The sequence below is a fragment of the Lycorma delicatula genome, chromosome 6 (assembly GCF_047948215.1).
Source record: "Lycorma delicatula isolate Av1 chromosome 6, ASM4794821v1, whole genome shotgun sequence".
Lineage (NCBI taxonomy): Eukaryota > Metazoa > Arthropoda > Insecta > Hemiptera > Fulgoridae > Lycorma > Lycorma delicatula.
In genome coordinates, this window is record NC_134460.1 from 4,551,400 (window position 1) to 4,564,745 (window position 13,346).

A 13,346-nucleotide genomic window follows, 5' to 3' on the forward strand; every position below is an offset into this window, starting at 1 on the left:
CCAGCCCTCTTAACAAGGCAATTGGTTTCCAGCAGCAAAGCTTTCAGGAGTCTAAATGCATTTACATTTAATCCCTTAAATTTACCGATGACGGTTGAACATAGCAACCTCATCGAGGAACTCCCACACGGTCCGACAGTGCGGCTCTCGCCACACTGCCTCGCCGCTTGTGAGCGGCCAGGTTTCCCCCTGACCTCTAAGTTCCAGGGTGGCACGGTCTCTGGCCCCCCCAAGGGCCGGGCAGTCGTACATCATATGTACATTTGACTGGACCTCCCCGCAGACACACAACTCATCAGCCACCAGGCGAAACCGAAACAGATATTGGTTTAGATTCACATGGTTGGTGAGCACCTGGGCACCCGACGCCCTTAAAAAAGAACTCGAGGCATACCATCCCCCCAAATCCTGTATAAAATTATACAAGGATCTACCCTTAGTCGTGGTGTGCCATTCAAGCTGCCATGCCTCCATCGCGAGGCTTTGAAGCCTTTTCCGCAGACGGGAGATGGGCAACTGGACGAAATTTTGCTCCGGTGCATTGTGATCACCGTTCCGATCCGGTTCTGGCCCGGCTCGAAACCGCATCCCAAATGCCTCGGCCTCCCGACCTCTACGCAACTTCCACATGACTGCCCGAATTTTCACCACTAAATCGATTGGGAGAGCCTTTCCCAATACAGTAGTAGCCTCGTAGGAGGTTGTTTTAAATACACCAGTGCATACAATCATGGCTCTGCGCTGGGCACTCCTTAAATTTTGAAGTAGTGCTCTATTCCTTTCCAACCTGTGCGCCCAAACCGGCGCCGCGTATGCGATCATGCTCTCGAAGACGCCTCGGTACACCAAGTACATTTGGCGGCCCGACAGCCCGTAGTCTTTCCGAGCAATCCGTCTAAGTTTGTGCATCACAGAGACGGCGTCCGCCGCAACTTGCTTAATATGGTTACTAAACAGCAACTTATAATCAAACAAAACACCTAGGTACTTATGAACCCTTACTCGGCTGATTACACAGCCTTTATATTTAATGTGGGGGTTTCGACTGCATGATAATTTGTCTGCGCCCTTTAGAAGCATAAACTTCGTTTTGGGCACAGAAATTTTTAAATTTTGAATGTCCATCCAGCCTTCGGCGGTTGACAAAGCCGCCTGCGGTCTGCTTTCCAGCTGTGGTCGTGAATCTCCACGAACTAAAAGGAGACAGTCATCGGCGAAAGCCTTGGCCGTGACTCCTTCTGGGAAAGTCAATCCCAGAAATCCGTCAAACACCAGGTTCCACAGCAGGGGACCGAGAACGGAACCCTGCGGGCTTCCCCTGGTGACGGATTTTTCCACAACTAGGTGCGCATCTTTAAACAGAGCCGTTCGGTTAGACAAATAGTCTCTTACCACGGCCTGTGTGGCTTCGGGAACATTGCGGCGTTCCAAAGCATAGAGGACAGAACTCCAACACAAGGAAGGAAATGCTGCCTCTATATCAATAAAAATAGCCAAAACATATTTGCAGTCGGCGCTTTCCACCTCGGCAAGAGCATTTAGGATGCAATCCTCGGTGCCAACCCCTTTCATGAAGCCGTATTGGCCTCGATCAGCATCACAGTAGTCAGAATCAGTTGTTTCCTCTGTATGCCTGCTGCCGATTCATTGACATTCCTCATAATATGGCTTACCATGTTGAATGTTGACTGCAGATCTACCTTAGTAGAAGCCATACTGCCATTGATGAAGACTGCCACTATAATCGATGCTCTCTTTGATACGTACTGAGAGATCTTGTACAGTTTTCTGAATTTATTTAGCAGGTAAAGTAGTCTATGTGTTGCCAGGTCATTTGTTTTGTTTTCCAGTCAACAACAACCCAATCCCTTTCTAGCCGCAGCAATTCATTTTTTTACAGTTAATTTGCAAGATCCTCATTATAGAGTACCATACAGCCTGTCCAGTACCATACTTGTCATATGTCCTTCCTTCCCACAGACTGCATATGTCGCAGTCTCCATACATTGTTGTCTTATGACTTTGCTTACTGTTGTTGAAACTTGGGGCCAATCGGTCAGACTCTTATAAGGCTTCACAACATCTGAAGCATCTGCCCACCTGTCAGTTATCTGAACATCTGTCCTAGCATCTGTTTCTGTAATATCCATTATAGTCTTCCTGTGTGTCTTGCTTTTAAGACACCCCTGTATCTTCCACCCTATCTTTTAATATTGATTTAAAGGTTACAGCAGTTTTGGTCTCCCATTTAATTCTGATCTTGACCTCCTTCTTCTCGCCTTTTCTCAAGAACTTCGCCTACTGTGATATGTACTGCAAATTTTACTACAATTATTTTACATTCTGTTACTGTTTGCAGTGCAGTGACCTCTTCAGGAGTGAGGTTTGCGATCCAAAGACAGAACAATGGGCATCCCCTGCCTTTTTCCTGTGTACTCCCAAGTGCCTCTTTAAATAGATGCCATGCTTGCTGTCAGTTATGTCGAAGACTATCCTGCCTGCAGGATTTTTCTAACTTGATGAATATTTACAGAATAAATAGAAATCACAGATAATTGAAATCATGTAATGATCTTAAACAAATTGCACATTTGAATTGTAGGTTTTATTTAATGAACTTAATTTTTTCTTAGTTCATTTCATATGAATGCATTTGCCCAATATCAAGCCTACCTAGTAAGTTGTACATTAAAATAAATTGTATGTGTAAGTGTATCATAACCCAAGTGAGTATTTGTGTTGACCGCAAAATGAATGCAGTTGTAATTGTGTAATACCATTTAATTTTGCTAATACCTAATCCTAAAGGCTCTTCAAGATGATTCAATGTCCAGACACAGTGTACATCTGATATTGTCTTTTTTTGTGTATTGTATTGTTTTACAATGTTGTTTGGTAACAAGATAATTGATCTCTACTTCTGTGTGTCAACTTATGAAATCGATAAAACTTTCAGAATAACATCACATATAGTAATTTCTTTAAAGAATATAAATCCCTCTAATACAATTTCTGGAAAGTACAATCTACACTTATTCTTTATTACTTTATAGACATTTTTCAAGTTAATCATTAGTTGTGTATCATGGGAATTAATGTATTTAGATATAGATTCAACCTTCAGTCACAAAGAATGTGACATCAAGAAAACATTACTTAAATTTTATGAAGAACTAGAACAAATTAGCTTATTAGTACATTAACTTATTATTCATTAGTACTTAAATAATCTATATAAGTTCATAACGCTATATGAGTGTATTCTATACACAATCTATACATTGTATTAGATGTTAATACAAAATACAGAAAATATCTAAAACTGAAATCTGGTGGCTTAGTTATTAAAATAGCTGCAGGATTAGAGCCTCTAATTAATCTGATTGTATTCAGCTTCATAATTAAGAAGGTGACTGATAGTTTGACAGTAGCTACTGACACGAATATGATTATGCTCATTACCATATGTATACAACTATGCAAGAGACAGACAGTTTATACTTGTACTGTTTGATTTAAATTGAATGATTTCTATTTTTAGTTTTGTGTTTAATACATAAAAAAAAAAAATATTGTAGATAGATGATTTAATTAAGTTCTAAAGAAAGTTGTAACGGCATCATAAACACATGAACAAACAGATGAAATGCTTAAAGATAATGTTAAAACAGAATTTAGCTTTTACTTGTTCAATCGCCCTTTATATCAGTTAAACATTTGTTTAGGGCCTACGGTATCTGATAAAAAAGATCATTTTTTAATTGTTAAAACCAAAAAGCCACCAGAAATAATTAAGTAATTTGCTAATAATAAATAAATTATTATAAGAATCAACCAGTTACGAAGTTTGCTTAATAGTATGATTAAAAATAAATGAAATTATATGTGTGTATTATATATTTATATACAGGGTTATCATAAAAGATGGTGCGGATTTGAACATGGTTTAAATTAAAACAGAATTACTTACAGTTTATGTTTTTTATTTTTCAAATTTTTCGTCTCAAACATTTTTTTACATAATTAATAGATTTCAATATGTGCGCCCTTAGTCGCTCGACAAATTTCCAAACGATACTCAACTTCTCTCCAAACATTAGTTAACATTTCTTCGTTAATGGTTGTCATTGCTTCATTAATCCTGTTTTTTAAGCGGTTTAGGTCACAAATTTATTGTATATAAACAACGCTTTTGATGTACCCCCACAAGAAAAAATCGCAAGGTGTCAGGTCTGGACTCCTTGGAGGCCAAAGTATGGATCCTTGCCGGCCTATCCATCGATCTCCAAATTTTTCGTTCAAAGCGTCTGTGACCGATGCATTGAAGTGTGGGGGAGCAGCATCTTGTTGGAAATGAAGTCGATGAATGTTTTTGAGTTCATCCGGCTGAGGAAAGCAATAATCGGTTAATATGTCAAGATACACAACTCCATTAATTGTTTTTTCAGCAAAGAAGAAGGCCCTATTACACGATTTTTCATCACACCACACCAAACATTAACTTTAGGCGAATCGCGTTGTTTCTCAATAATTGCATGTGGGTTTTCAGAGCCTCATATTCGTGAATTGTGTCTGTTAACGCACCTATTCACATGGAATGTAGCTTCGTCTGTAAAAATTATATCGTCTAAAAATGATTCGTTTTCACTTATTCTGTCCAACATTTCAACAGCGAAATTGTAACGTTTTACTCCATCATCGGGTTTCAATTCCTGCAATATCTGGATTTTATAATCGTGTAATTTCAGTTTTTTATGTAAAAATTTGTGAACTGTTGATTTTGGAATACCTAATTCGACGCTTCGACGGGGGATGAACTTCCCAGGACTTCTAATTGCCGATTGTGTAATTAGTTCAACCGTTTCGTCCGGTACACTTGGTCTGCCGGTTGATTTCTGTTTCTTAACCGATCCAGTTTCTTTGAATTGTTTGAACCAACTTATTATGTTATTTTTGTGTGGTGGATCTCTTCCAAATTCACGTCGAAACGCACGTTGAACTAATATTACGGATTTTAATTGGCCATCAATAAAACACACATTGCTTTGTCTTTATCCAAGAACATAGTAACTCACTAAACTCACCGCAACAACAATACAAGAACTGACTTTGTGGTTACAACTGCTGATAAACAAACTTTTGGGTTGGAGGCTTTCAGGGATACCAATATAACATCTAAAAGTTTCCCTACAGTCTTCCTATGAATTACTGAAACTGCACCATTCTTTTATGATAACCTGTATATATAATATACACATATAATTTCGTACGTGTATTCACATGTAGATTTCCTCACAAAAGTTTATTTTTTACCAAATATATATTAATACTATGTATAAGTAATTGCAAAAGAGATTTAAATTATTTTATACAATAACACCATAAAGACATTTTAAAGAAATGTGGCTGGTAGGCATATAAAAACGTAATATCATTGGACAGTGACTGTGATTTTCGCACATGTAGACTATGCTGTTGTAGTGTATATAGTAAGTTATTGACTGAATATTCTTTAATGTATTTCTGTTATTATCAATTTTACTGTTTATTTTCAGCTAGGTGTCCAAATTTATAACATTTTTTTAATTTCTATTAATATTTTTGTATTTTGTTAAAGAATTGTTTTTATTATTAGTAACAAGAAATGGAGATGTAATTTTTTTAAAGTGTCAGTATTATAATCACTGAAATTTGATAGAGGTAAAAATAAATTTTCAGATATAAAAAATGTTAATTACATCTTTTACAGAATTATTTTGTCAAAGTTATAAAGCTAGCTTGTATTCTTCTGCCGATCTAGTCAAAGCCTTTTATAAGATTAATGGGCTACATGTGTATTATATAAATTAAACTAAATCCATCCAAAGCCTGCACCAAAGTAATAAAGTTGTGTTCATTTAGAAGAAAATTTAAAATGTTATTTTTACCAAGTGATTTTGAAAATATTAACCTATTATTTTTTTAAAGTACTTGATATAAATTTATAGTAGCTCCAACTCAACCTTTTCTTTTGTTAGCTATTCTGTGAAACTATTAGTTACTGTATTTTTTCTTTTCATAATACAGGGTAATTAAAAGTAATATTGAATTAGTAATTCTATATTACAACTTAATATTAATATTTATTTATTTCAGTGTCGATACAACCAGTGGAACTGTTCTTCGGTTTGTAAAAATGCCATCTACAAACAAAAAGAAGTGATTATTTAAATTGTATATGTTATTTATTATTACTAAGACTGGTATCTGGTATTTATAAAATGACTGAATTTTATGCTAATTTTAATATTAATGACTTAGTAGTGAGATGCAAGTAAGTGATCGAGTACATTTATTTTATTTAATTTTAATACACATGTATTAAATAATTTTAATTTATAATCAACAACTGAATTTTAAAATTCAGTCTATTAGTTTGTTACATGAGATGTGCTCTAAAAGTAACAAGAATTTTTGTTTTTTTGGAAAGAACTTTATTTATTCATCTTCATTAATGTTATCCCCTTCAAAATAATCCCTATTAGATATTATACGCTTATGCCAGCGCTTTTTCTAATCCCTGAAACACTTCTGGAACTCGATCTTTGGAATAGTGTTTAGCTCTTTCAGGGATTCGCTTTTAATCTCATCTATGCTTGTAAAAAATCGACTCTTTAAGGTTCTCTTTTCTTTTTTTTTGGGAATAGAAAAAAGTCACACATGGCCATTTCTAGCGAATATGGCAGCTGGGGTATCATTTCATTGTTGTTTTTGGCTAAAAATTGACGAACAAGCAATGAAGTGTGAGCAGGTGCATTATTGTGGTGCAAAAGCCACGAATTGTTTCCCCACAAATCCGGGCGTTTTTTTTGGATTGCTTCACACAAATGACGTTGAACTTGTAGGTAATACTCCTTATTGATCATTTGACCTTGTGGCAAGAACTCGTGATACACTATGCCGTTAAAATCGAAGAACATGGTGAGCATAACCTTCACATTCGACTGTACTTGAGCTTTTTTTGGTCTTGGTGATCCAGAATGCTTCTACTGGGACGATCGAGCCGTAATTTTGACATCATATTCGTAAACCCATGTTTTATCACCTGTTATGACACGTTTCAGTAGTTCTGCATCGTTGTTAACTTCATTTAGTGACTCCTGAGCAATTTCCATTTGCCGCTGTTTTTGTTTGAAATTCAACAATTTTGGAACAAATTTTGCTGTCGCATGTTTCCCCAAAACATCCAAAAATATTTCACGGCACGAGGCAATTGATATCCCAAAATCATCAGCAACTACTCTGATTGTGATTCGGCGATCATGCATGATTATTTCTTTCACTTTTTCCAAGTTTTCATCGGTTGTTGATGTGCTGGAGCGTCCGGGGTGCTCGTCATCTTTCAACGTCTTCATGACTTTCTTGGAAATCCCTGCTTTTTACTCATAGCAAACTCACCAATAGCAATATTTAACATTTTAAAACATTGCTACACTATTCCATTCTTATAGCAAAATTTAATACAAACTATTTTTTCCATTATTTATATAAATAAAAAATCACTGATCATACCAAAACACGTGTTATCCTTTTGACAGCTGGCAACAGACTAAACATCCAATATGGCTAAAAATGTACACATACTTTTCAGACATATTTACCCATGCAACAATGAAAAATCCTGAGAATTTGGATAAAAAGTTACTTTCCTTTTATAACTTGATTCATTTTAAGTGAATCTTTGAAACCCCTCTCTTAGACTTGGGTGTTAAGATATGCATTTTCCTGATGCTTTATCAAATTTTAGCTTATTTTATTTTTACTGGTACAAACTATGAAATATTGATAAGAGATGATTAAAAATTGTCTACATAAAAGTTTATTTATTATTTGAATAAATCACTTAGCAACTCCATAAAACTTCACCTTATTGCCAAAAACTTCATTTTAACATTACCAATTCGTGTACTGTATCAGTAGTATAATTAATGAATTAATGAGTTCCCAAATCACAAATATTGAATCCAAGTCTGGCTTGCTTACATTGTATAAATTATTTTCAATGTAAGCATGTGCTTCACAATGCAGACTGATTAGTTAGAATATTTATGCCTGACCACTTATGTTGCTTGAAATAATTTCTTTATAAAATTTATGTAATTAACCTGTGCTGGTAAAGTGAAAAATTCAAAATTATTCTGAAATTTTATTTTGACACCATTTGTCTCTATATAGTTTATTTAGTATATGGCTTTTTCAGTACATACACCTAACCGAGTTTGGCTAAGTAGTACTTTAATAAAATAAACGTGTACTAATGCATTTATGTACATTTATGTATAATATATTTATGTGTATTTATTTATTATTAATTTGTTAATTATTATTCATTTATTTATTTATTGTTATTTATTTATTATAATATATTTATAATTTATTTACATACATTTATGTATTTACATATATTTATGTGTATTTACGTACTAATGATGTACTCAGTCTATATTCAAATATGAAAGGTTTAAAAGATGAACGTGTATTAAAAAACAGTTTTATATTTAACATTGAGTACTTTTACATATTTGTCTATCCTAGTCGTTTAGTGCACGGGCATCTGTGTTATCTGCTCCTTGGTCTGTTCAATGCCATCCATATCCTATAGGGCGAGGAGAGAGGATATAGAGAGAGGGGAGATAGGGAATTTTATTGATCAAAGCTTGTTTGTGTTCAGGTCTGGAATTCCTTCCTCTGCAGATGCGGTGGAGGAGATATGTCGCTCTTCATCGACAACTAAAACACGGGTGCTGTGTTAATTACATCAGAAATAAGGCGCACGGTAGTTTTACATTAGCCTCTCAAATATCGATACTATTTAGCCAAACAGAACTGGAATATCTGTCGTGCAATAATGCATACTTATCGGTGAGGTTCTCAAGATTTGTAACATTTGATCCTAAAAAGTAGTACCGTATAGCTTTTAAATTGAGTTGTTTTTTGTTCTATTTTTTTCAGCGGTTTTTGTAAGATGGCTTTAAAGGTTAAAATACTTTCAATACTGTATTTCAGCTTGTCTTTCACGAGCAAGCCTCCTCCTCCTATCAAATTATGTCTCAAGCTGGCCTATTGTTAGTGTGGAAGTGGGTCGCTACAATCATAGCTGTCACCATAGTGATCTAGGCTTAAGTTATTGTTTAAGAAAGTCTTAATATCGACAGGTTAGAGGTGAGAATTCTCTCTGTGGTCTTAAAAGACTTGTGTCCCGTAGGTATGCCCCGGTCATCAGCATACCCAATTTTCTTACTTTGTATCTGTTTTTAACGTATACAGATACGGTGTACGTATGTTAATGTAAGTATAATGTAGCCGATATGCTGGAGAATTATACTTTTATAAGTACCTATACCGATGTAGGTAATATATAAAGTTTAAACTAACGCTGATATCTGCAGCAGTGCATCGTTGAGTACTCGTAGGTCGCTTATGCTCTCTCCCGATTGTGCTCAGAAGCTTCAGTTTCCAATGATGTTGTTTATCGGTCTTAGGATATTCCAGCATGGTATAACCTTGTTTAATTTGTAAATGACACCTTGGCACCAGACTGTGTCATATGCTGCAGAAAAGTTGATGAAAGCCACAGAAGTTTTGAGTTTTTTCTAGTAGCCTTTTTTACTAAAAATATGTATATATATAATATTAAGGACATGACCGGCTCCGTGCAGTTCCAATTTGGATGCAAACCGACCTGTTCAACAGGAATTTGTCTAGATAACGTAAGATAAATGAAATATGCTGTAATTTGTTTTTATTGTTAGTAATTGATGTGCTACTTATTTAATGATTTCTTATCCGATCTCTTATTTAATGATTACGATGTTTATGATTAATTATGTTTAAACTAATTTTTAGTTTCTGTGGTAAGTTACTGTCATCTGATTAGTCGTGTTTGCTGATGTTGCCTCATAAAACAGTTGATGTTTCAACACAATTTTCATTGAAATTCACATTAAAGTAGTCCAGTTCATCGGTAACAACATAAGTGAATTTACAGAAATGAATTTTTCCACAAAATGACTGAGATACTAAAGAATCGCTACTATTGGAAGAACATATCATTTCTACGGTACAGTAAATTGAGTACACTGCTTTCATTTTACTGTATTTCAAATGAAATAATGCATTCATAACTTATCTTTAAAACAAGGAGAAAAATTTGTGTTTTATTCTTAACAATAAGATATGTTATTTTTACAGTGATGCAAATATGAGTTCATAGCTTGTTGAAAGTAATTTTTTCCTTTGCATCAACAGTGTTATGGTATTTAATGAGTTACTAATATAAATGGTGGTATTTAATGAGTTACTAATATAAATGGATTTCTTTAAGAAGTTATTATTACTTTTAATTCTTTGTCAGAAATATCAGACTGAACAAAAGTTAACACGAGACATTTATTAAACAGGGGTTTAATAAACCACACTGCGTAATATTTCAATTGTATAATTTTTTTTGTATGAAATTGGGGAGAATGTATTAAAAGATCTTTTATTTGTAAAATTTATTTGCCTTTCTTTTTCCTCTAAAATGTTGTTACATTGTTGGTCTCAATAGTATACTTATGAGCATTAATATGGCTTGGTTTCAAAGTATTAATTATTTAGTTTTGATATTTTATTTTGTTCCTGTTTAATCAATATAATTTCATTTTTTTTTCTTTGTTATTTAGTATTTTTATATTTATTATTGTTTTATTTATTATATTTTTGATTGTTTTATTTTTACTTCATTTGTTGTGAATTTAAATTAAATTATTATTCTTTTTTTCTTTTTGTAATCTCTATTAAGAGCAATTTGAAATTACCTTAGTGATTTTACTTATTTCTTGTCAAATCAATTATATTTTTCTTAATTTAATTGTACTGTCCAAAAATGTTCCTCTTATAAAATGTTAATTTATGTCATCTACATGGATTAAATTAAAGAAAAGTTATTTCACAGATAAAGAAATGTCTATTTGTAATTTAGTAAAGTCCAGGGTGATTCAAAGAAATGGGAAATTAAAAAAATTAAATAACGTTAATGAAAAATTTTTTTAGAAAATGATTTTTATTTCATGTAATTTTATAAATGTTGCCATTTTAGGATACATACATTTTAGTTTATTTTTTAAAGATGACATCTTCCAGGTGACCTCTTATATGTAAACACTCACAAAGTCTCTTTGTTATATTGTTCATGGTTTGACGTAACATCTCAACTGGAATTTTGGCAATTGCTTCTCAGATTGCTTTCGGATCTTTGCCTTCAGTTCTTGCGTTGTAGCGGGTCTACTGTGGAACACTTTGCTTTTAAGGTGACCCCACAAAAAGTAATCGCAAGCTGAGAGATCAGGCGATCTGGGAGGCCATCTAATGTCACCATTTCGTGAAATGACACGTTGTCCAAACAATCGGCATACAGCTGCCATCGATATTCGTGCAGTATGTGACGTTGCTCTGTCTTGTTGAAACCAGGCTGTGTTAAGAATCTGTGGAAATCTCTTTTGTTGTTCCACAAAAAAGGTTTCAAGCACGGCTACGTAACGAGCCGACGTCACTGTAATCGCAAGACCGTTGTCATCCTCAAAAAAATAAGGGCCTATAACCCCGTAAGATGACATAGCACACCACACAGTCACTTTCTGGCTGTGCAACGGACGCTGGTGTAGCTGCGTAGGATTTTCATGTGCCCGGTATCTGAAATTTTGCTTGTTAACAAATCCATTGAGGTGGAAATGTGCTTCGTCTGACATCCACAGTTCGTGAACAAACTCTTCGTTATCATTTATCTTCTGAAGCATTACATTACAGAATTGTACTCGCACAACTGCATCGTTCGGTTTCAGTTCCTGGACGATCTGCAACTTGTACGGATGGAATTGCAAGTCCATCACCAAAATTCTTCGAACACTTGAACTATGCGATTGTAAAGATGCTGAGAGACGACGGATTGACCGATGTGAACTTTGTGTGAAAGCATCTTGTAAAGCTTGAACATTCTGTGGTGTACGGACGGTTCGCTCATGGCCTGGAGGTTTCTTTTTCATTGCCAAACCAGTTTTCCTCAAAATTAGATATCCATGTTTTAATTGCATGTGCTGATGGAACACGATCGTGCCGTCCCAGATTAAAATGACGGCAAAATTCTCCACGCGCTCCCTCCACACTGTCATTGTTTTTGTAAAACGCTTTGATAGTAAATGCGCGTTGCGCACCACTCCAAGGATCCATGACAACTAAATGACAGGTTAGGTTAGAGAGGCTGGCGCCACTTATCAAGTGGTACCAATCGCCCACGGCTACCAACACAACTTTCAAAATTTCCCGTTTCTTTGAATCATCCTGTATTATTTTGTCGCGTAAATTATTTCTAAAATTTCAACGAGTGTAGACTTGAGAAAATTTTAAGTAACCATATTTACCGATTGAGGCAAGCGTGTTGATTGCAAAAACAGCCTTTAAAATGTATTGTTAACTCTGGCAGATGGCTGTTCCCATGGCTGTATGGAAAAAAAAAAAATATTCTTTGTTAAACATGTGCATGGTTTATTTTAATATTTTTAACATTTAATATGCAGTTTAATTCAATCATGACTGAGGATATGGGATCCTGTAAAAATACTTTCGTGATAAAATTTAGGTAACATATGTGTTTTTCAATATTCTGTACTAGGTGATTTATATTAATAAAATTTAATATATATAAATTTTACAAATATCAATTATACAAACAAATCATTGGAACTGCTATGTATTTTAAAGATATATTTTTAATGCTATTTTGTGCAGTAGTTAGCTTTTATGTTAAAAAAATGTAATCCGTTGCTAAATAAAACAAAATAAATTCAAAAACCATTTCCATTAGTTGATTTTAAATAATATGCTATTTCATATTCTATACGCTTAAAACAAATACATTACTTTAAAATTATTACGTCTGTTTTAATCCCGATTAATAATTCCATTTCTGATTCCATACAGAAAGGCAGGAATCCATATCAATATCTTTATTGATTGATTATCTTTATCGGTATCTTCATCAGAACCTATATCTTTCACAACCCAATTCTATTTCTCCACTTAATACAGACTTGGAATATTCAAGTAATATATTTCAAAGGTACAAATAGTGCTGCCTTCCTCTGAGCAAAGCACTAAGGTTGATGAAAGCGTAGATTGAATAATTGAAAATCTATCAGGGATGTAAAAACCTAGAATACTGGAAGGAATGTTAAGACCTATTTCCATTATCTTCTTATTCTTTGCAAGGATATAAAATTAAGAATATTTTGAAACCTTAGAGTTTATTGCCCCAGAAGCAAGCGTGCTGC

At 34.3% G+C, this 13,346-nt stretch overlaps 1 protein-coding gene across 10 annotated transcripts in view; it reads left to right on the forward strand.

Annotated features, from left to right (window-relative positions):
* The window catches only part of LOC142326010 (winged helix repair factor 1-like), a 29,061-nt gene extending 16,226 nt beyond the window's left edge, over window positions 1–12,835 (forward strand). For 3 of the 10 annotated variants that reach the window (XM_075368061.1, XM_075368060.1, XM_075368062.1), the window contains one exon: window positions 6,136–12,835. In XM_075368061.1, the coding sequence (XP_075224176.1) occupies window positions 6,136–6,202 (67 nt within the window). In that variant the 3' untranslated portion in view covers window positions 6,203–12,835. The remainder of the gene's footprint in view (window positions 1–6,135) is intronic. The other 7 variants (XR_012756645.1, XR_012756647.1, XR_012756646.1 and 4 more) reach the window with 5 other exon arrangements.
* Window positions 12,836–13,346: the final 511 nt, after the last annotated feature.